Source organism: Heterodontus francisci, chromosome 10 (genome assembly GCF_036365525.1).
Source record: "Heterodontus francisci isolate sHetFra1 chromosome 10, sHetFra1.hap1, whole genome shotgun sequence".
NCBI classification, from domain to species: domain Eukaryota; kingdom Metazoa; phylum Chordata; class Chondrichthyes; order Heterodontiformes; family Heterodontidae; genus Heterodontus; species Heterodontus francisci.
This window is the reverse complement of record NC_090380.1, coordinates 111,227,413-111,252,618: the sequence shown is the minus strand read 5'-3', so window position 1 is coordinate 111,252,618 and position 25,206 is coordinate 111,227,413. Positions and strand designations below refer to the sequence as shown.

At 42.1% G+C, this 25,206-nt stretch overlaps 1 protein-coding gene across 3 annotated transcripts in view; it reads right to left on the bottom strand.

Moving 5' to 3' along the window:
- LOC137374715 (neural cell adhesion molecule 2-like) overlaps positions 1-25,206 on the bottom strand; it is a 1,514,570-nt gene that overhangs the window by 339,124 nt on the left and 1,150,240 nt on the right. For all 3 annotated transcript variants that reach the window (XM_068041260.1, XM_068041261.1, XM_068041262.1), the window contains exon 11: positions 13,925-14,021. In XM_068041260.1, the coding sequence (XP_067897361.1) occupies positions 13,925-14,021 (97 nt within the window). The remainder of the gene's footprint in view (positions 1-13,924; positions 14,022-25,206) is intronic.

Genomic DNA, 25,206 nt, shown 5'->3' with positions numbered 1-25,206 from the left:
TGCATTTTAAAGGGGGTGCAGAGAGGCCTGGGGGTGTTTGTACACCACCTTGGAAGACTGTAGAACAAGTTGAGAAGGCTGCTTTAAAACACACATTTTATGAACAGAGGCAAAGAGCACAAAAGCAAGGAAGCTTTGCTAAACCTTTGTAAATCACTGGTTTGGCCGCAGCTGCAGTATTTTGTCCAATTAGTTACGCATTGCTGAGGCTCTGCACTGCGCACACGCCTGCCTGTTTCCATTTTTTAATATTGGAATTGTTTTAACTTTATCTCGGGAATTTCTCTTGATTAGGCAATGTAACTTGCCCCTTGATGAGATACTTGAGCCTCATTCAACAGTTGTGTACATTCTGTACATCACTTTACTTGCAACTAAGAGACAGATGAGATCAGTTAAAAAAGGAACATGCTTGTTGGGACAAGAGACCTTCTGATAAACCTGAGGATCCTCAAATTCTTCTGTAACTCAATATGCAAATACTGGGAAGCAAAAACTTTCATGATGTCTAAAATACTTGAAAACTGGACCTGGCAGATGGATGCTGTACAGACTAGAATACTGACCCAACACCAACAGAGTTGATGGCATTATCATGAATTCCATCCACAAAGATGCCAGAGAGGTTGTGAAATGGAGAAAGGGTTAAGGTACCAATCTATCAATCAGCTTTCACCGCCAATTGAGATCTGACCCAGGATCTGACCCAGAAAATCACCAAGAGCAAAGTCATTCTCTTGAAAGAAAATCGACAAGATGTTCTCTCTCCTCCCCCTAGCCCCATGTAGCTTTCACTGTTGGGTAGTGGTCCAAATGTCTTGTCAAATCCCAGTGTTTTATTGTTGTGCCGCATTTGAGATTAATTAGGAATTAATGAGTTGCGATTAGAGTCGTAGAGTCATTGTGTTATACAGCAGAGAAACAGGCCCTTCAGCCCATTGCCTCCCTGCCGGCCATCAAGCACATATCTATTCCAATCCCAATTTCCAGCACTTGTCCCGTAGCCTTGTATGCTATGAACAAAGAACAATGAACAAAGAACAGTACAGTAATATAAAAGCAAAATACTGCGGATGCTGGAAATCTGAAACAAAAACAAGAAATGCTGGATTCACTCAGCAGGTCTGGCAGCATCTGTGGAAAGAGAAGCAGAGTTAACATTTCGGGTCAGTGACCCTTCTTCGGAACAGTACAGCACAGGAACAGGCCATTCGGCCCTCCAACCCTACGCCGATCTTGATGCCTGCCTAAACTAACACCTTCTGCACTTCCAGGGTCCATATCCCTCTATTCCCTTCCTATTCATATATTTGTCAAGATGTCTCTTAAACGTCGCTATCGTATCTGCTTCCACCACCTCCCCCGGCATCATGTTCCAGGCATTCACCACCCTCTGTGTAAAAAGCTTGCCTCGTACATCCCCTCTAAACTTTGCCCCTCTCACCTTAAACCTATGTCCCCTAGTAACTGACTCTTCCACCCTAGGAAAAAGCTTCTGACTATCCACTCTGCGATGACATGCCACTCATAACGTTGTAAACCTCTATCATGTCGCCCCTCCACCGCCGTCGTTCCAGTGAAAACAATCCGAGTTTTTCCAACCTTTCCTCATAGCTAATGCCCTCCAGACCAGGCAACATCCTGGTAAACCTCCTCTGTACCCTCTCCAAAGCCTCCACGTCCTTCTGGTAGTGTGGCGACCAGAATTGCACGCAATATTCTAAGTGTGGCCTAACTAAGGTTCTGTACAGCTGCAACATGACTTGCCAATATTTATACTCTATGCCCCGACCGATGAAGGCAAGCATGCCGTATGCCTTCTTGACTACCTTATCACCTGCGTTGCCACTTTCAGTGACCTGTGGACCTGTACGCCCAGATCTCTCTGCCTGTCAATACTCCTAAGGGTTCTGCCATTTACTGTATACCTCCCACCTGCATTAGACCTTCCAAAATGCATTACCTCACATTTGTCCGGATTAAACTCCATCTGCCATTTCTCCGTCCAAGTCTCCAGCCGATCTATATCCTACTGTATCCTCTGACAATCCTCATCATTATTCGCAACTGCACCAACCTTTGTGTCATCCGCAAACTTACTAATCAGACCAGCTACATTTTCCTCCAAATCATTTATATACACTACAAACAGCAAAGGTCCCAGCACTGGTCCCTGCGGAACACCACTAGTCACATCCCTCCATTCAGAAAAACACCCATCCATTGATACCCTCTGTCTTCTATGACTGAGCCAGTTCTGTATCCATCTTGCCAGCTCACCTCTGATCCCGTGTGACTTCACCTTTTGTACCAGTCTGCCATGCGTTTCAAATGCTTATCTAAATACTTCTTAAATGTTGTGAGGGTTCCTGCCTCTACCACCCCTTCAGGTGGTGTGTTCCAGATTCCAACCACTCTCTGGGTGAAAATATTTTTCCTCAAATCCCCTCTAAACCTCCTGCCCCTTAACCTAAATCTATGCCCCTGGTTATTGACACCTGCGCTAAGGGAAATAGTTTCTTCCTATCTACACTATCTATGCCCCTCATAATTTTGTATACCTCAACCAGGTCCCCCCCTCAGCCTTCTTTGCTCCAAGGAAAACAACCTAGCCTATTCTGTCCTCTCTTACAGGCAAAGGTAACAATAGGCAAATCTCAGAAAAGTGCTATGAGTACTTTAAAAAGTGAAAATCTGGTTTTCCCAGCATGTGGGACATCCTGGGAAGAGTGTGGATCTATGGCAGGGCAGGCAGGCAAGCAGAAGTAGGACCAGGAGTGGGGCATGTTGGCCAGACAAATTATAGCAGCAGGATTTGGGAGCTGGGCCACGGTGCATCAGAGGAGCTAACCCAGTAAAGTTGGGATACTGAGCGGTGCTCATAGTTGTCAGCAAAGGTTCAGTGGGTAACCTCTAGCTCAAAAAGTTGGGCGTTCAAGTCCCACTCAAGGAAACATGAGCACAAGATCTAGATTGACACCTGAGTGCAATACTGAAAGAATGCTGCCCTGTCAGATGTGCTACCTTTCAAATGCAATGTTAAACCGACGTCCTGCCTACCCTCTCAAGTGGACAAAGATCCATTGCACTGTTTTGAAGATGAGCAAGGGTGTTCTCCCCAGTGTCTGGGCAATATTTATCCTTTAATGAACATCACGAAAACAGATTATATAATCATTAGCTCATCGATGGAGCTTACTGTGTGCAAATTGGCTGCCACATTTCCTACGTCACAGCAGTGACTACACTTCAAAAATATTTCATTGACTGAAAAGTGTTATGCAGAGTCTTGAGATCATGAAAGGTTCTATAAAAATGTAGGTCTTTCTTTATTTAATAGAACTTCTTTCGTAGTGTGTTTAACTTACTTTATTATTCATTCATGGGTTGTGGGCGTAGTTGGCTAGGGCAGCTTTTATTGCCCATTCCTAATTGCCCTTGAGAAGGTGGTGGTGAGCTGCCTTCTTGAACCGCTGCAGTCCTTAGGGTGTAGATACACCAACAGTGCTGTTAGGAAGGGAGTTCCAGGATTTTGACTCAGCAACAGTGAAGGAATGACGATATAGTTCCAAGTCAGGATGGTGTGTGGCTTGGAGGGCACCTTGCAGGTGGTGATGTTCCCATGCATCTGCTGTCCATGTCCTTCTAGTAATTGTGGGTTTGAAAGGTGCTGTCGAAGGAGCCTTGGTGAGTTGCTGCAGTGCATCTGCAACTTGTAGATGATACACACTGCTGCCATTGTACATCGGTGGTGGAGGGAGTGAATGTTAAAGGTGGTGGATGGGGTGCCAGTCAAACGGGTTGCTTTGTCTTGGATTGTGTCGAGCTTCTTGAGTGTTGTTGGAGCTGCACCCATCCAGGTAAGTGGAGACTGTTCCATCACACTCCTGACATGTGCGTTGTAGATGGTGGAAAGGCATTGGGGAGTCAGGAGGTGAGTTATTCGCCACAGGATTCCTAGCCTCTGACCTGCTCTTGTAGCTACAGTATTTATATGGCTACTCCAGTTCAGTTTCTGGTCAATGATGATCCCCAGGATGTTGATAGTGGGGGATTCAGCGATCATAATGCCATTGAACGTCAAGGAGAGATGGTTAGATCCTTTCTTGTTAGAGATGGTCATTGTCTGGCACTTGTGTGGCATGAATGTTACTTGCCACTTATCATCCCAAGCCTGGATATTGTCCAGGTCTTGCTGCATTTCGACACGGACTGCTTCACTATCTGAGGAGTCGCGAATGGTGCTGAACATTGTGCAATCATCAACGAACATCCCCACTTCTGACCTTATGATTGAAGGAAGGTCATTGATGAAGAAGCTGAAGATGCTTGGGCCTCGGACACTACCCTCATGAACCCCTGCAGTGATGTCTTCGAGCTCAGATGATTGACCCCCAACAACCACAACCATCTTCCTTTGCGCTCAGTATGACTCCAACCAGTGGAGGGTTTTCCCCCGATTCCCATTGACTTCAGTTTTGCTAGGGCTCCTTGATACTATACTCGGTCAAACACTGCCTCGATGTCAAAGACAGTCACTCTCACCTCACCTCTTGAGTTCAGCTCTTTTGTCCATGTTTGAATCAAGGCTGTAATGAGGTCAGAAGCTGAGTGGCACTGGCGGAACCCAAACTGAGCATCACTGAGCAGGTTATTGCTAAGCAAGTGCCATTTGATAGTACTGTTGAAAATACCTTCCATCACTTTACTGATGATTGAGAGTTGACTGATGGGGCAGTAATTGGCTGGGTTGGACTTGTCCTGCTTTTTGTGGACAGGACATACCTCGACAACTTTCCACATTGTCGGGTAGATGCTTTTGTTGTAGCTGTACTGGAACAACTTGGCGAAGGGCACAGCTAGTTCTGGAGCAAGGTATTCAGTACTATTGCCGGAATGTTGTCAGGGCCCATAGCCTTTGCAGTTTCCAGTGTCTTCAGTTGTTTCTTAATATCACGCGGAGTGAATCGAATTGGCTGAAGTCTGGCATCTGTGATGCTAGGGACTTAGGAGGAGGCCGAGATGGATCATCAACTTGGCACTTCTGTATGAAGATTGTTGCAAATTCTTCTGCCTTATCTTTTGCACTGATGTGCTGGGCTCCCCCATCATTGAGGATGGGGATATTTGTGGTGATTCTCCTGGAAAGCCTGCCAGACTAATTCTCGACATCGCCTGAAAAGAACTGCTCCAAAAGGTCCCAGTGACAGCCATTTATGCGTATTTGGACACTAGAATAAAGGACCAGCTGGGAACATACTGTGTCTTATCCTTTTCCTTCAAGAATTAAGTATTTGGCCAAAGTTTTTTTTCTCTTTTTTTTGTAAAGAGATCTCTGCAGAGAAAACTTCTTTATTTTTTCTTTAACGGGTGTGAGTATTGGGTTAATTTAGAAGGGAACTTTCATATTTCAACCTGTGTGTTGATAAGCTTTTCATCTTTATTGAATAAGTCTTGTTTTATAATAAATTAATAATTTTGCTGTTTGTAAATAAACCTGGTTGGTAGATTTTATTCTGAAACTAAAATAAAGTATATAATTGGCTGTATTGGTAACTGATTAAAACATTTAAATATATGTTGTGACCCTCGGAGAAGTGGAACTAGAGAAAGACTGCACTCCTTCAGCTTCGGTCGTAACACAATTAACAACTCCATATAATATATTAAAACTTTTGAACTTTTCCTATCACACTTCCCTTCAAGACCACTTTTCTGATTATATTTTGTAATAAGTATTCCAAAGTATATACAGCATAGAAACAGGCCAATCAGCTCAAAAGATCCGTGTCAGTATTTATGCTGTACATGTATCTCCTCCCACCCTTCTTCATCTAACTTCATCAGTACTGGCAAGTCATGTTGCAGCTGTACAGAACCTTAGTTAGGCCACACTTAGAATATTGCGTGCAATTCTGGTCGCCACACTACCAGAAGGACGTGGAGGCTTTGGAGAGGGTACAGAGGAGGTTTACCAGGATGTTGCCTGGTCTGGAGGGCATTAGCTATGAGGAGAGGTTGGAAAAACTCGGATTGTTTTCACTGGAACGATGGAGGTGGAGGGGCAACATGATAGAGGTTTACAAAGTTATGAGTGGCATGGACAGAGTGGATAGTCAGAAGCTTTTTCCCAGGGTGGAAGAGTCAGTTACTAGGGAACATAGGTTTAAGGTGCGAGGGGCAAAGTTTAGAGGGGATGTGCGAGGCAAGTTTTTTACACAGAGGGTGGTGAGTGCCTGGAACTTGCTGCCAGGGGAGGTGGTGGAAGCAGATACGATAGCGACGTTTAAGAGACATCTTGACAAATACATGAATAGGAAGGGAATAGAGGGATATGGGCCCCGGAAGTGCAGAAGGTGTTAGTTTAGGCAGGCATCAAGATCGGCGCAGGCTTGGAGGGCCGAATGGCCTGTTCCTGTGCTGTACTGTTCTTTGTTCTTTGTTCTTAGTATATTCTTCTATTCCTTTCTTCCTCATGTATTTATCCAGCTTCCCTTTAAATGTATCTATGCTATTCGTCTCAACTACTCCTTGTGGTAGTGAGTTCTACATTCTAACCACTCTGGATAAAGAAGTTTCTCCTCAACTCCCTATTGGACTTATTAGTGAGTATCTTATGTTGGTGGCCCCTAGATATGGTCTCACCCACAAGTGTAGCCATCTCTACGTCTACCCTATTGAATCCTATCATAACCTTAAAGACCTCTGTCAAGTCACCCCCTAGTTTACTCTTTTCTAGAGAAGAAAGCCCAGACTGTTCAGTCTTTCCCAATAGGCATAACCTCTTTGTTCTGGTATCATTCTAATAAGTATTTTTGCCCCTTCTCCCAGTGTCTCTAAATCCTTTTTATAATCGGCAGAACAGAATTGTTGACAGTTCACCAAGTGTGGTCTCACCATGGTCAATACAAGTTTATCAGAACATAATTGCATCCCTAATGTTACAGAAAACACATAGCCTTCATCTGACCTGGAGTGAGGCTTCAAGAGAATAACTAATTTCTTATTAAAAAGAAGCCACGATGGAGAAAATGACTTTTTGATACACAGCCATAATGGTAAGACCCCTTCTTCAACAGGAGCCACAATGATAAGACTCCCTCTTTAAAATATAATCTCTGTCACATCTCTAATATTAGTTTAAGCTTACTTCACCATGGCAGTATTTACAATAGTGCTCCATTGAACATTTTCCCCTTTCTATTATGGAATCAGAGAATGGCCTGTCGGTCATTGTCAGCCCTCTTTGCTTAGTTGCTCTCTGCCTCCGCACTGAAGAAACACATTACGCAGATTGATGGACCACAATGGAATTATGGCATCCTATAATTCTTAGCCCACAGGGTCTGGAATCAAAACCACTGAATCTACCTGCATTAGAAACTTGCTAAGGACATTGTGCTGGGTTAACCACTAAGAGACACAAGGCTTCAGGCAACTTTTGTGTCATTGAAAAGAAGCACAGAGCTTTTCTACATCAGTCAAATGCTGCCCACCTACAGAGACAGAATCCGAGTCTGAGGTATCACCTTGAATATTGATCAGCTTCTGAGTCTAGCTTTTTAAGGCAGGCTTTGCTCTTCAACTTTTAAAAAAGAAAGAAAATTCTTCCTTTGTGGAAAAGAAGTAAGATGTGAACTGGAATCCACGTAAGAGAGAAAAAGAAAGAAGTTGCATTCAGGGAGCACCTTCCACAACCTCAGGACACCCCAAAGCACCTCAAAGTCCGTGAAGTACACTGTTGTAGTGTGGGAAATGTAACAACCAATTTGCATGCAGTAAGCTCGTGCCAGCAGCCGTGTGATGATGACCAGATTTTCTGTTTTAGTGATAATGGATGGTTAAATATTTGTCCAGGGCACTGGGGTGAAATCCCCCGCTCTCCTTCAAATAGCATCATCTTTTAATCCACCTGAGAGAGCAGACAGGACCTCGGTTTAACATCTCATCTGAAAGACAGCACCTCAACAGTGCAACACTCCCTCAGTACTGCACTGGGAGTGTCAGCCTAGATTTTGTGATCAAATTTCTGGAGTGGGACCTGATCCCACGACCTTCTGAATTAGAGGCAAGTGTGGTACCCACCGAGCTATGATGACACAAAAGAGGATTGGGACTTGTTAAGATGGAGATAAAGACAGACTTTGTATGCAATTCAGTGTCGTACCTACCGTTCATAGCAAGAAAATGATGTAATGATAAATTCAAATCTGATTTAAGCCACAAACCTTGTCTTTGTAACTAGATGGTAAAAGGTTTGGATTCAATGGTCTGAATTTTATTAGCACGCCATGCTATAAAGTCGATGGCCTTCAGGTGGCAGATGCGCTGCCGCTGAGCCCCCACAGTAATTCACACGGGGGCTCATTTAGAGGGAGGGGGCAGAACGGCCACCCCCAATGATGTAGAAAGGACGTCCACTCCGTCTCCGGCAATGGCGTCCGGCGCCACCGCGCAGCCGCCGCCGCCATTTTTAAAGGGCTTCAAGCCCTTAGGAACAAATTAAATTTTTAAAGGTACATTTCTGTGCATCATATTTAAAAAAGCAAATGAAAAGCTGGAGGCCCTTTCCCAACAACCTCAGCCCCAACCACCCACCCAACCCCAATGTTTTATTTATTGGCCTATATCTCGAACATTTATTTTATTCCCACCCCGAGCTTTCCCCCCAACCTTGGCACATTTGCCCCTCAACCCCTTCCCACCATCCCCCCAGCCAATGAAAAGTGTTTTTCCCACTTCCCCCACCCACCGCCCCCCCCACAACCCTGATAATTTCACTCCTGCCCCTCCCCACCAGTGTCTCGCCTTGAATCCTCAAACGGTTTGGAAGGCGCGGGACTTCCGGTCACCGGCCGCAATATCAGCACGGGATGGCTGCCCGGTTCAGTTAACATTTTTTTGCATAAATTAGAGTAGGCAAATAAAGGCCCGGGGGGGGGGGCCGCGCCGAGGCTTCGACGCCACGTGTAAAATGCGGCGGGGCATTCTCAGCATTGGGGGTCGTGGCGGGACTCTCCCGGAAGAGGCCTCATCAAATTCAGCCCAGTGTGCCGATTGGCCTGCTCCTGTGCTGTAACCATTCTGTGATTCAATGATAAACATTTTGTTGATGAAGTAACTGATGCTTTAAAAGTTTAGCGTGCAGGCAGTGAGATAAAGCTGTGTCGCGAGTCTCCAGTGCTGAGTGCTGTAGAACAGGTGCAATGTACAAGAGAAGTCAGACATAGTATTGGATGAAAGGTAGTGGTTTATAGTGTTGTCTAAAATGTTGTAATCCTGAGGATTGGGAGGATTTTAGAATTCAGCAAAGGATAACCAAATTATTGACAAAGAGAAAGTAGAATATGAAAGTAAACTAGCAAGTGACATAAAGACAGATTGTAAAAGCTTCTACAGATATGTAAAAAGAAAGATTCGTAATAACAAAGGTGGATTTCAAAGGCAGAAGCAGGAGAAAATACAATGGGGATTAAGGAAATGGCAAGCCATTAAAAAAATACTTTGTCTCTGTCTTCATGGTAGAAGACACCAAGAGGGGAACAAAAGGTTCCGTGAGATTGAGGAACTTCGAGAAATTATTATTATTGAAGAAATTAATGGGACTAAAAGCTGACAAATCCCATGGACCTGGTGGCCTACATCCGACGGTTGATCTTCCAGAATTCTCTAGATTTTGGAATGGTTCTTGGGGATTGGACAAACACAACTCTACTATTCAAGAAAGGAGAGAGAGAGAGAAAACAGGGAACAATAGGCTGGTTAATCTGACATCAGTAGTAGGGAAAACACTAATATCTATTATTAAGGGCTTGATAACAGGGCACTTGGAAAATCATGATATTGGGCAGAGTCAACACAGATTTATGAAAGGGAATTGAGCTTGACAAATCTGTTCGAGTTTACTGAGGTTGTAATTAGTAGGTTAGATAAGGGGCTACCAGTGGATGCAGTTCATTTGAATTTTCAATAAGGTGCCACATAAGAGGTTATTACATAAAATTAGGCCCCATGGGATTGGAGGGGGGAGGGAATATATTAGCATGGATTGAGGATTGGTTAATGGTCAGAAAACAGAGAAGGAAAAACGGGTAATTTTTAAGTTGGCAGGCTGTAAATAGTAGGGTACTGTAAGGATCAGTACCTGGGCCTCAGTTATTTAACACTATATCAATGATTTAGATGAGGGGAATGAGTGTAATGCATCCAAGTTTACTGATGATATAAAATTAGGAGGGGAAATAAGCTGTAAAGAGGATGCAAAGGGTAAAGACGTCTTATTGCAATTATATAGGGCATTGATGAGAACAGACCTGGAGTATTGTGTACAGTTTTGGTTTCCTTACTTAAGGAAGGACATACGTGAGGGAATGCAAAATTGGTTCGCTAGACTAATTCTTGGGATGACGGCATTGTCCTATAAGGAAAGATTGAGTAGACTAGGCCTCTATTCCATGGAGTTTAGAAGAATGAGAGGTTATCTCTTTAAAACATGTAAAATTCTTAAGCTTGACAGGGTAGATGCTGGGGGATGTATCCCTTGACTGTGGAGTCCAGAACTAGGGGTTACAGTCGCACAATAAAGAAAGACTTGTGCTTAATAGGAAATTTCATGACCTCAGGATCTTCCAATGCACTTTACAGCCAATTAGACAGTTTTGAAGTGTAGTCACTGTTGTAATGTATAAAATGTGGCAACCAATTTGCGCACAGCAAGCTCCCACAAACAGCAAAGTGATGATGACCATATAATCTATTTTTTGTGATGTTGATTGAGGAATAAATATTGGCCAGGACAGGAAGAATAAGTCCCCTGGTCCATGGTCCATCTCTGACACTTTCTTCCCTTCCTCGACTTCTCTGTCTCCATCTCTGGGGATAGGTTGTCTACCAATATCCATTATAAGCCCACCGACTCCCACAGCTACTTCGACTACACTTCTTTACACCCTACCTCCTGTAAGGACTCCATTCCATTCTCCCAGTTTCTCCGTCTTCGACGCATCTGCTCTGATGATGCTACCTTCCATGACGGTGCTTCTGGAATGACCTCCTTTTTCCTCAACCGAGGATTACCTCCCACTGTTGTTGACAGGGCCCTCAACCGTGTCCGGCCCATTTCCCGTACCTCTGCCCTCAACCCTTCCCCTCCCTCCCAGAACCGTGACAGGGTTCCCCTTGTCCTCACTTTCCACCCCATCAGCCTCCATATCCAAAGGATCATCCTCCACCATTTCCGCCACCTCCAGCATGATGCCACTGCCAAACGCATCTTCCCCTCCCTTCCCCTGTCAGCATTCCGAAGGGATCATTCCCTCCGCAACACCCTGGTCCACTCCTCCATTACCCCCACCACCTCGTCCCTGTCCCATGGCACCTTCCCCTGCAATCGCAGGAGGTGTAATACCTCTCATTTACCTCCTCTCTCCTCACTATCCCAGGCCCCAAACACTCCTTTCAGGTGAAGCAGCGATTTACTTGTACTTCTTTCAGTGTAGTATACTGTATTCGCTGCTCACAATGTAGTCTCCTCTACATTGGGGAGACCAAGCGCAGACTGGGTGACCGTTTTGCGGAACACCTCCGCTCGGTCCGCAAGCAGGACCCTGAGCTTCCGGTTGCTTGCCATTTCAACACTCCCCCCTGCTCTCATGCTCACATCTCTGTCCTGGGATTGCTGCAGTGTTCCAGTGAACATCAACGCAAGCTCGAGGAACAGCATCTCATCTACCGATTAGGCACACTACAGCCTGCCGGACTGAACATTGAGTTCAATAATTTCAGAGCATGACAGCCCCCAATTTTACTTTTATTTTTTGTTGTTTTTTCTTTTTTCTTCTTTTTTTCTTTTTTACATTTTTTACAACCTTTTTTTTGCATTTATTTCATTTCATCTTAGTTTGTTCAGTTTGCTTACCCACTGTTTTTTTTTCATGTTTGCACTTGCTGCTGTTCAATATTCAGTCCGTTAACACCTATTCTGTACTAATGCTTTGTCTTTCGACACACCATTAACATATTGTTTGCCTTTGCTCCATGACCTTTTGGTCAGCTATGTGGCCTTGTCCAATCTACACCTTCTCCTTTGTTATCTCTTGCCCCACCCCCGCCTCACTTGCTTATAACCTGTGACATTTTTAATATTTGTCAGTTCCGAAGAAGGGTCACTGACCCGAAACGTTAACTCTGCTTCTCTTTCCACAGATGCTGCCAGACCTGCTGAGTGGTTCCAGCATTTCTTGTTTTTATTTCAGATTTCCAGCATCCACAGTATTTTGCTTTTATATTAGAATAACTCCCCTGTTCTTTTTTAAAATAGTGCCATGGGATCTTTTATGTCAAGCGGAGAGGACCGATGGGGCCTGTGTTTAATGTTTCATCTGAAAGGCGGCACCTCTGGCAGTGCAGCACCCTCATTCCTGTACTGGATTGTCAGCTCGACCTTTGTGCTCAAGTCCTGGAGTGGAACATTTCAGACTGAGATGAGGAAAAAAATTCATTCAGAGAATTCTTTGGCATTCTCTACCTCAGAGATCTGTTAATGCTCAGTCGTTGAGTATATTCACAGACAGATTGTTAGATACCAAGGGAATCAAGGGATATAGGGATAGTGCCAGAAGGTGGAGTTGAGGTGGAAGATCAGCCATGACCATAGTGAATAGTGGAGCTGGTTTGGAGGGCCAAACTCCTGCTCCTATTTCATAGGGTCCCTTCATCACGCTGATCTCCAAACCGAGAAGAGGAGAGGCCATGCCTCAAAAGTCTTTCCACTGACATTGTAGTCTATCTTATTGTCTTAACCCCACATAATACTACAGAGTTTCTACCAGGTGAATGGAAAACCACAGGGAATGAATGATGGGAGGTTTTCTGAACCTTAAGTCTGGAACCCCAATGGGAGACACCCAGTGCCCCTCTAACACTCTCAGATGTGGTTGGCAAAGCAGAGACACAGTAGGGGAGAAGAACATGAAGGAAGTTTACAAAGGGTACTGGAAATCTGGAACTCTCTCTCCCAAAAATTCTGATTTGGGGTCAATTGAAAACTTAAGAACTGAGATTGATAGATTTTTGTTAGGTAAGGGCATTAAGGGTTTATTTATTTATTTAGAGATACAGCACTGAAACAGGCCCTTCGGCCCACCGAGTCTGTGCCGACCAACAACCACCCATTTATACTAAACCTACAGTAACCCCATATTCCCTACCACCTACCTATACTAGGGGCAATTTACAATGGCCAATTTACCTATCACCTGCAAGTCTTTGGCTGTGGGAGGAAACCGGAGCACCCGGCGAAAACCCACGTGGTCACAGGGAGAACTTGCAAACTCCGCACAGGCGGTACCCAGAATTGAACTCAGATCCCTGGAGCTGTGAGGCTGCGGTGCTAACCACTGCGCCGCCCACCAAAGCAGGTAGATGAAGCTAAGATAGAGACCAGCCACGAACTAGTTGAATGGCGAAACATGCTGAAGGGCTGACTCCTATTCCTATGTTTTTAAAAAGAAAACTGAAAACATTCTCTCAGTTCCAAAGGTATTTCTTAACAACAACTCCCATTTATGTAGGACTTTTAAAATATTAAAACATTCTGAGGGGCCTCACAGGAGCATTATCAAACATAATTTGACACAAGGAGGTATGTTATAAGGAGCATCGCAAAGGAGGAGGAGAGGGGTAGAGGCAGAGAGGCTTAGGGAGATAATTCCAGAGTTTACACCTATAACCATATGAATTTCCTTGCAACCATAATGCCTTAGCGGGAAAACAAGGAAAAATTACAACTCATCACTGTCGTTAACAAGTTCGGACAAGGGTTAATCTTTCAAAATTTGGGCATTTTTTTTCATCAACTCCTATCATCAACATCAATGTTTGCTAAACAGAACATAAAGGGATTCTGCTTAACAGCATCACTTACCAGCTTGGACAAGGGTAAACTCCTGAGACCTGGTCCCTATCCGGTTACTGGCTGTGCAGTTGTACCTGCCGAAGTCACTATCCACTGCCGGGGTAATCTTCAAGAAACAAAAATCATAGCATTATTATTCTTTCTGATAACCTGTTGGATTGTTAGAGCTGGTCCATCAATAAAAATTATCTTTCCCTACCTCTGTCATGGTGATATGTAAGCCATGAATGACCATAATCTAAAATGGTAACATAAAACATTCATGTCTGCAATGTCCTGGATATTGAGTCCCCAATTTTGTTTTTATTTACCAATAGTCTTCATCCCCACCCCACCCCTACCTCCCCACTCCTCTTCAGAACACATTGGGCTGGATTATGATGGAAAAATAATGGCATGTTAATTACCCACTTTGTTATTAATGTACAAATTGGCCAAGAGTTTAAGAGGTATGGCATGAGTTGTGGATCTGCAGAACTTGCTGGTTGATTTACATCACTCCACTGATTACCTTGCACAAACAACATCTTGTCTTAAGCCTCCCAGCTATTTTTAGCAACTTGCTGGATCTGCTTATTTAATGCCCATTAAACTTAGCACAGATCATTAGGTCCAGTCATTAAGAGCATAATGATGCAATAATTGTTCAAGACTTGCCTGCAACAGAAAGGGAACAATTTCTACTGTGGAATCTCATTCCCTCAGGTAACAAATTGTTGTTAGAGATTTTCAAAATAAAGATTGTTTTTTGAAAGTTTTACTTTTCCTTTGGACCTCTTTTCTCTCTTCCTCTTTTAATTCAGTCTCTCCCTCGCTTTATTTCTCTTTTGGTTCCTGACGTAACTCTAATTCACCCTTCTTGCTTGTTGTTCACCTGTTTCTTTCTCAATCTTTAAACCTCATTGGTGAAGGAGACTCATTGTTGGTCCCAGCATTCACCAAGGTCCCAGATGCCCTGTTGTCCTCTCCATGCCATTATCAGTTCACTCTTCCAAAAAGTTACGGCATAAAATATTTTGAGTAGAAGGGTTCAGGAAAATGTCTAACTGATGTTGTGTGCTGCAAAATGCCCCACTCTAGCAAGATCCAACCCATCAACTTCTACTACCAGTCAGGTTCTATGGGTACAAGTCATCCTCTGGTACTTTGCCCAAGATGCTATTGACCACAGTTAACCTTTGTCAGTAAATATCAATATGCTAATCTGTGGGAAGCAGTACAACCAAAGATAATCATGTCCTGACCTGGCATCAACACTCTTGCACCTCTAAAAGGATAGTGCCACAGTTGGAGTATTCAACTCACCATATAATAGGAAGTATGTTAAAGACATAAAAGGATACAATGAGAAATCACTAGAATGATACTAGAGGCTGTAGTTATGCAGGAAGGCTTGATGAATTGGAGCTTTTTCCACTGGAGCAGAGAAGGTTAAGAAGAAATCTAATCGAGGTTCTCAGGGTTATGAACATTTTTGAAAGACTGATTTGTGAAAGATTGTTTTTACTGGTCGGTGAAGCAGAAAGTGAGGAGGCATTAACTTGGGATTGTCACTAGAAAGATGAGATGGAAGTTTGAAAAAGACTTTTACATAGAATTTTGTAGCATGCAAACAGGTCATTCGGTCCAACAGGTCTATGCCAATGTTTATGTTCCACACGAGCCTCCTCCCATCTTTCTTCATCTCACCCTTACCATATTTTGAGATAGCCTATTGCTGCTCCATTGAACTGTTTGTTATCTTTCTACCCAGATATCTTTCATATCACAATGAACTTTCCATTTTTCTAGTCCAGCATCCTTACCTTTGACTCATTATCTTCTTCTATTCTTATGTTGCTATCGCTATTTCCCAATTGGTCTTGTACTCTCATGGTGATTATTTGTCCCACTGATTAAAAACATATTGATCTGGAAAGCTGTCCTCAATCCATTTGAAAGAGTTTGTGCTACTTTGATCACATGTACTCGCTCTATTTCCATCGATCTTGCAATAGTCAAAAATCACCAAATATTTTTTGCACTGTTGTTCGGACATAGCTCTCTGATCCGCCTGCAGGTCCCACTGTCTATCGCATTACATAGAATTTACTGCACAGAAATAGGCCATTCAGCCCAAATGGTCCATTGTGGTGTTTGTGCTCCACACAAGCTTCCTCCCATCCTATTTCATCTAACTGCATCAATACACTCTTCTATTCTTTTCTTAATCATTTGCTTATCTAGCTTCCCTGCAAATGCATCTATGCTATTCACTTCAACTACTCCTTGTGGCAACATTGTGTGACTCTGAGTAGAAAAAATTCTCCTGGATTTTATTGGATTTATCAGCGACTATCTTATTTTTATGACCTCTAGTTTTGGATTCCCCCACAAGTAGGAACATTTTCTCTATGCTTACCTCATCAAATCCCTTCATAATTTTAAAGATCTCTATTAGGTCACCCCTCAGCCTTCTCTTTTCCAGAGAAAAGAGCCCCAGCCTGTTTGATCTTTCCTGAAAAGTATAACTTCTCAGTTCTGGTATCATACTCATAAACCTTTTCAGCTTCTTCCTCAGTGCCTCTGTATCTTTTTTGTAATATGGAGACCAGACTGTGGCTTATTAGAAATGTAAATTTGTTTCAGTATGGAGGCAAGACATCAGTCCTGTGCCTATGTTAATAACAAATTAAAACACATAGTCAGAAAGACTTGCAGTTGTATTAAAAATGTTACAGGCACTCACAGCAAACACTGATGTTACATGGGATGCCATTGTAGAAGAATAGCCCGTTACAGTCTGCTGAGCTCAACATTCCTGGTCTCTTCCTCTGTTTTAGTCTTTTCCTTTGTGGTTATGATCTCTCTTCATTTATGCTGTTTCTAAGTTGAGATAATCTACAAACTTTGAATTCTCCACCATAATCCATTTACCCGTCACCTCTGTGCTCCCTGACCTAAGTTGGCTCCTGATCCAGCAATGAATCAAATTGGAAATTCTCATCCTGGTGTTCAAATCCCACAATAGCCTCACACCTTCCTATCTCTATAACCTGTCCCAACTCTATAACTATCCCGAAAACATATGAGAACGTGGCATTCCTCCAATTCTGTCCTCTTGTGCACCCTTATTTTTTTTTGCTCCACCAGCGATACCTTCAACTGCCCAGGTCTTAAGCTCTGGAATTCCCATCCTAAACCTCTCCACCTCTCTCTCCTCCTTTAAGACACTCCTTAAAACCTATCTCTTTAACCAAGCTTTGGTTACCAGTCCAAATATCTATTTATGTTTCTCAGTGTCAAATGTTGTCGATGACACTCCTGCAAAGTGATTTGGGATGTTTTACTATGTAAAGGTGTTAAATAGATGCAAATTCTTGACGTCTACCCACTTTCAATACCAGCCCTAAGAGGGCATCCCCACGCCTGCTAAATGTTATAATCCTGAGCTTGCGCATTTTTTTTATTCATTCATGGTATGTGGGCATCGCTGGCAAGGCCAGCATTTGTTGCCGATCCCTAATTGCCCTTGACAACTGAGTGGCTTGTTAGGCCATTTCAGAGGGCATTTAAGAGTCAACCACATTGCTGTGGGTCTGGAGTCACATGTAGGCCAGACCAGGTAAGAACAGCAGATTTCCTTCTAAAGAAAATTAGTGAACCAGGTGGATTTTTACAACAATCAATGACAGTTTCATGGCACCATTACTGAGACTAGCTTTCAATTCCAGACTTTTTATTAATTACTTGAATTTAAATTTCACCAGGTGGGATTTGAACCCACATTAATATTGCATTAACCTGGGCTTCTGGATTACAAGTCCAGTGACATTACCATAATGCCATCATCTCTCCAATGGCAGCAAGGGATTTAAAACAAAAGTGTGTCTGGTTGTGGTGATAAAGTGAATGCAAATGTAAATAATGTGTTACTAGGGTCAGCACCTCTGGCTGGATGTATTCCTGGTGGTTTCATCACATCACCTCACGCCTCTAACCAGCCCACCTGGTAAAACAGCCTCGTTTCCCCATCATTAATATTTTTATAATTAATAAACAAATGTGTTAAAAAGAAAAAAAAGGCCTTTTTAATGACTTATCTCATTCGTTTGCTCACAGCAGTGTCCTGGAGATTAATCTTCAATTCCTGGAGACTCCAGGACAATCCCATGTGTGACCTGAAGATGAACTTTGTAGCATCACATTTTCAGCCTTTTTGTAAGCTTTCAATTTTAGTTTTTTTTTTTAAATGACACAAATAATCATGAATGGAATATACTATAAGAATATAATTTTTTTTCTTTTGGGTAAAATGAATTTCTTAATTAATTCTCAGTCTTGATCTTGAACAGCATCTCCATTGTTTGGTGCACTGTATAGCACAGTGAGAATGGAATTTTTCCCTTACTATCTCTTCATCAATGTAGATTCTATAGAGACATTTTTAATTCTGCATCCAGTTCTGTAATAAAACTGATTTGACGGTACTTGATGAAAGACAATGATGAACAGCTTCATCCTTTCATGATCCCATACTAGAGTGCCTGATGCTGACACCTGGTGCAAACTGTTTTCCCAGCACTGAATTCCTCATTTTGCAAAGCCGACAAAAAATAAGTCACTGAATAGAAAAATTTGATGTATGTTTAACTCCCCCTTTTATATACTTATGCAATTCTGAGTTGACCCAATGAATAGGGCTTTCCTCTCAGAGGTCATTTGCTTTGAAGTTAATGTGGATAATAAGTAGTCTTACTGAAAGCCAAACATCATTCCAAACTCTACAAAGAAGTTGAGCTCCTTTATTTTTTACACAGCAAGCTTGCAAGGCAGAAGCCTCAGAAATGGCTCTGTCATTTGGTGGCACAGTTTGATGACTCTTTTATTGAAGCAAAATCCACTATTCTAAATCTTTGATAAAAGCAAGAAATGCTGAAACCACTCAGCAGGTCTGGCAGCATCTGTGAAAAGAGAATCAGAGTTAACGTTTCGGGTCAGTGACACTTCTTCGGAACTGACAAATATTAGAAAAGTCACAGGTTATAAGCAAGTGAGGTGGGGGTGGGGCAAGAGATAACAAAGGAGAAGGTGTAGATTGGACCAGGCCACATAGCTGACCAAAAGGTTATGGAGCAAAGGCTTTGTCTTTCAACACAGCAGTAACATATTGTTTGCCTTTGCTCCATGACCTTTTGGTCAGCTATGTGGCCTGGTCCAATCTACACCTTCTCCTTTGTTATCTCTTGCCCCACCCCCACCTCACTTGCTTATAACCTGTGACTTTTCTAATATTTGTCAGTTCCGAAGAAGGGTCACTGACCCGAAACGTTAACTCTGATTCTCTTTTCACAGATGCTGCCAGACCTGCTGAGTGGTTCCAGCATTTCTTGTTTTTATCAAAGATTTCCAGCATCCGCAGTATTTTGCTTTTATTCTAAATCTTTGCTTGCTTTCTATCTCAACACAAAACTTCAGCTCTTAGCTCGTACCCTGCTGAGTAAGTGTGTATATTTCAGGCTGCATCTTAATACGGAGCTGGTTCAACTAAAAAATACAGCACTTTGAATGTCCTGCCTTTATTTTGTTCATGCTTCTATGGTGACGGCACCTCAGAAACTTTCCTCTTTTGCTTCCCCTAACCTCTGAATATGCCTCCATCCTCACATCCTCACTTTGCTAAAGTCAAGAGTACCATACCATGCCTCCTGCTCTAACTTATTCTTGCCCACTATATTAGAACCACAGACTCCTTTCCTCACTCAACCTTTGTTTCCTCCTACAACTGATAAACCTTTAAAATCTAATTGTGGCATCAACTGCTTTCTCATTCATCCTGTCTTCTATCTTTTGGATTGAAACTGCACTAAAGAAAGAACAAAGAAAATTACAGCACAGGAACAGGCTCTTCGGCCCTCCAAGCCTACGCCGATCCAGATCCTCTATCTAAACATGTCGCCTATTTTCTAAGGGTCTGTATCTCTTTGCTTCCTGCCCATTCATGTATCTATCTAGATACATCTTAAAAGACACTATCGTGACCGCGTCTACCACCTCCGCTGGCAACGTGTTCCAGGCACTGAGTGGGATAACACCACATTTGGAATACTGTGCTCAATTCTGATCTCCAAATCACAAAAAGGATACAGAAGCACTGGAGAAAAGGCAAAGAAGATTTACAAGAATGATACCACAACTGAGACGGTAGAACTACCAGGAAAGACAGAACAGGCTGGGGCTCTTTTCTCTACAAAAGGGAAGGCTTCAGGGTGACCTATTTGTGGTATTTCAAATCATGAAAGAAGTTGATAGGGTAGATGCAGAGAACTATGGCCATAAATATAAGATAGTAATAAATACAATAAGGAATTCAGGAGAAATATCTTGACCCAGAGAGTGGTTAGAATGTGGAATTTCCACATGGAGGAGTTGAGATTTATTGCATAGCTGCATTTAAGAGAAAGCTAGATCAGTCTATAAGGGAGAAAGGAATAGAAGGATATGCTGATAGAGTTAGATGAGGCTCATGTGGAGCATAAACACTGACATAGACCAGTTAGGTTGAATGGCCAGTTTCTGTCCTGTAAATCTAAGTAATTCTACATAATGAAATTCTTCTGCCATCTCGGCATTATTGTTAAATATATGGATTGAAAACCTGTTCAACTACAACACAAAGAAATTTAATTCGATTGTGTTAGCATCATCTTTGCTAATATATCAGAACACAGATTGCTTTTCAGCCTAAGGTGAAGTTGGCCCTTCACTCAGGTTTACCAATATATAAATAAACACTCTGGATGGTATTGGGTAATCACAAATCAGGGTGCATTTGTCTTATTGTTATGGGAAATTATATAGAATTATATATTTACAGTACAGAAATAGGCCATTCAGAACAATAGTTCTGTGCCTATGTTTATGTTCGATATGAGCCTCCTCCTCCCCACTTTATCTAAGCCCACCAGAATAATCTTCTCTTTCTTTTTCCCTCATGTACTTATCCAGCTTCCCCTTAAATTCATCTATGCTATTTGTCTCAATTACTCCATGTGGCAGCAAGTTCCCCATTCTAACCACTCTATGGGTAAAGAAGAGGTGGTGGATAATTATTTGCTTACATATTAACATAACGTGACCTTCAATGAACTTCACCTGCAACCTGAAGATATCGGAAAATTGCGGCACTTTGCCTGAGGTTTCCCCATATGTGTGATGTACACGGCCCTAGAGAAGGAACCCAAGGTGTCCGCCAGAGTGGTTGATGCTTTCTGCGACCAGTGGGCAGTGTGGGGACTGGAGGGAGTAGCAGATACAGGGAATGACATTATTTAATTTGCTAAGTCTTTTTTGTCCTTTAATTAATTAGATTTCATTAGTTGTGTCCTTATAAAAAAAAATCACTTTTGTTAGATTTTCTTTGTTGGGTTGCTGCCACTGGGTTAACAGAAAAAACATATTTCTAATGTACTATTCCATCCTATCTGTACACCTATATCTTCCACCATACCATGTTTTATGCTTTTAAATGATTGTCTGGAAGGATTCTGTGTTCAATGTTCCAGTGACTGCATGGAACCTGGACAAGTGTCATTATTAAGATGCTTATTGCAGGACAGCAGGCTGTACAACTAGCATTTCCTATCAATGCTGTTAGTGTGGTAATTTTGCATTGCTTCTTTATTGAAGTTTATGGGGGCTGGGCGTCATTCATGTGTATCTGAGGGAATGTACGAGAACAGCAGAGAAAATTGGGCCATCCTGGAGGGACTAGACCATCATTGAGAAGGAGGGCAGCTCTGTCTGGATGCAAGGTGTTGTTGTCCTACAAAAATTAATTTTGTATTTACACGATACATAAACGGGAACTCTTTTGTTGACAATAAGTACAGTCGTGGTGACGTTAGTAGAAAAGGAAGACCGCATGATAGTTCTAAATTTTCTTTGAGTTTTCCGCTATCTATTTTCGGTATAAAAATTCAGCCTATTGGATCAGCCTGTTCATTTGATTTTTTTTAGATAAGCCTCAGATATGTCCATTCCCTGACAAATACAATAAGTTTTTGTACTACTGAACCTGGAGGAAGCATGGAAGGAATTTTAAGGCAGATTATTTAAAACCTGCGATTTAAGTTTGTTGAGAATGCAAATTTTCTAACGCTGCTTATTTGATAACGCGGTGTGACTCAGCGAGATCACTTTGTGCTAAAAAATTCTGTTTTCATCAACATACAGCTGTCTTCTATTTCGAACTGAAGCAGAAAGAGACTGCAGAGTAAGGAATCTAATTAATACATAAAAGTACTGGTAAATCCAAGTGACAAATCCCCCTGTGTCTTTGCTTTGTGGAACCACATGAAGCAATTGCAACAATAATTAGGTTAGAGCTCAGCTGGAGTAGTGTGCTCAATACTGACCACCAGAACTTGAGAAGGATATCAATACCGTGGAGATGGTGTAGAGGCGATTTCCTAGAATGGTACCAGGGTACCAGGTACCACTTCAGTTATGTGGAGAAAATAGTGAAGCTGTGGTTGTTTTCTTTAGAGCATAAAAAGTTAAGGGGAGACTTAATAAAGGAGTTCAAAAGTTTGAGGGATTTTGATAGAGTACAGCGAGAGAAACTGTTTCCGCAGGCAGGAGGGTCATAGTAAGAGGACAAAGATTTAAGATAATTGGCAAGAAATTCTGGGAGAGGGGAGATGAGGATCAATTTTTTTATGCAGCAAGTTGCTATGATCTGGAACAATCTGCCTGAAAGGTGGTGGAAGCAGATTCAATAGTAACTTTCAAAAGCGAATTGAAAAGGTAAAAATTGCAGGGCTATTGAGAACAAGCAGGGGGAGTAGAGTTAATTAGGTAGCTCTTTCAAAGAGTTGGCACAGACACGATGGGCCGACAGGCTTCCTTCTGTGTTGTATGATTTTATAGTTCTATAACAACATGCATGTTAATTGAATCTCTGAAAGTAGGGAGAGCTGCAGGTTGGACAATTACTTCACAAAGCATCTAAAAAAGATCGATGAGGATTTATTTTATCAATATATCTCCTAAAGAGGACATCATTCAGTTTATAAAATGAGCCACTGCTCTTATCCCCTGGACTTAATTGGATGAACAACAGCTGGAAGCTGAGATGGCATTTAGTTTCATTATACTGCTCTAATGACCCTGATATAATGAGATTAACAGGATTACCATTTCATAATTAAAACAGTGTCAAAGCTGATTCCCCAATAATAATTTGATTTAATCAGTTTGTTTGAGTAGAAGATACAAACTGGAGTCAACTTCATTATACAAGTGAAGGAACAATCTCAAGGAACATCGAGTTCTGGTTGTGAAATATTGCTGTACTTTCTCCAAATTACTTTTAATGTTAAAGAAGTTCAACTCCAACTCCAGAGTGAATAATAGAATTACAGCACAGAAACCGGACATTTGGCCCAACTGGTCCGTGCCGATATTCATGCTCCACAATGAACATCCTCCCACCCTATTTCATTTCACCTTATCAGCATAGCCTTTTATTCCTATCTCCCTCATGTACTTATCTAGTTTCCTCCTTAAATGTATCGATGCTTTTCGCCTCAACTACTCCTTGGGTAGCAAGTCTCACATTCTCACTACTCTTAGGGTAAAGAAATTCCTCCTGAATTTATTGGTAACTATCTAATAGTTAATGCCCCAATTTTAGATTGTCCCACATAACTTTCTATTCCTTTACCCCCTATGTGCTTATCTATCTTCCCTTAAATGTACCTATGCTATTTCATCTCAACTACTCCTTGGGGTAAGATAAGGCATCATCCCTAGTTACCCTGACATCATTAGAAGCCTTATTGTGGGACTGTCTTGAGTGGGCCAGTTCAAATAGGAATGGCAGTTTCCCTTCTTTGAAGACCATTAGAAAACCCGTTATGGTTTTTTTTCCAAGAGTCCAACAGCTTTCATGGATATTCTCTGCTACAAGCCCACAAATTACTATATTTATTAAATTTAACTCGACAGCTTGTCATGCAGGACTCACAACCTCTGGGGTGTTGACGTACTAACATAATGATTAGATTTTATATGTTACGTGTATGCGTGCTGATTTTACCCCATGATTCTTAGCATTTAGGAAACCTTTCCAGTGAATTTGTCTGATAACATCTACCTGAGAAGGTTATAATCTGTCTAAAACAAGGATAGGTTGTGCATATAGAGGGAAAATCAAACAGTGACAAAAAATTATAGTTAACATTAAAGCTTAATTTAATTTTGCTCTGTTTACTGTAGTATAATGTACATAAGCTGTTGTTGTGTAGATTATATATGTAGACCTTAAACATCATCACAGGATGTGATGTCATGAGTCTGAACCTCGTGTTCATGTAGATACCTTAGTGATAAGACCCCTGTTAATAAATTCCTGTTACTTTGACCCAAAGTCTACTATTCACATTTGATACTAACAGCACACTGACAATATAATACATGGCGGCAGGGCTAAAATGACTTTTATAACATAAAAAAATAGATGATATTGAAAACATCAAAGTGAAGCCTGAAGAAGTTGATGCCCTTAACAGAGAGCTTCGAGTGAGCGCCGGGGCCCAACCTGGCCGCAATGGATTCAAAGATTCAATAGGTACCATTCTGAATTATGTCTAATGGCACGACTGGGCAGAGAACAGGTCAGTGTTTTACTTTATGCCATGGGAGACAGTGAGGATGACATTTTAACTACCATGGGGATCGATGAAAAGGAAACGACATATGGCGGAGTAATAAAAGCATTATAGGGATACTTTCAGATCAGAAAGAACGTTATCGTGTAAAGGGCAAAGTTCAACAAATGCACCCAAAAAGATGGTGAAAGTATTGATTAATTTATTAAGATCTATACAAAGTAGCTGAGGATTGCAACTACGGGAGCTTGAGAGAGGAACTGATTCAGGACAGAATAGCAGTCAGGGTCACAGAGGAAGTGCTGTCAGACCCACTTCAGTCGAAAGGGGATCTGACTTTGAAAAAAGCCATTCTGTTGAGCAGGTAGGCAGAGATCCAAAAATTGAATCAATTACTAGTTTGGGGGATCGGTTGAGCCCAGCCTCGAAAATTCTAGAATCAGTCGAGTCTGTGGAAAGGACAAAGAATAACGGCATGAAAAAGCCCAAGAGGCGGGAAAGACATCTATTGGCAGCAACACTAAATTTCAGTAGGAGTGACTGGGAGCGGCACCGGCGGGAAAATTGCCCAGCCCGGGAAGCACTTTCAGCAGGTCCATCACAGCAGAAAACAAATGCTGCAGACTGGGAAAAAGATAG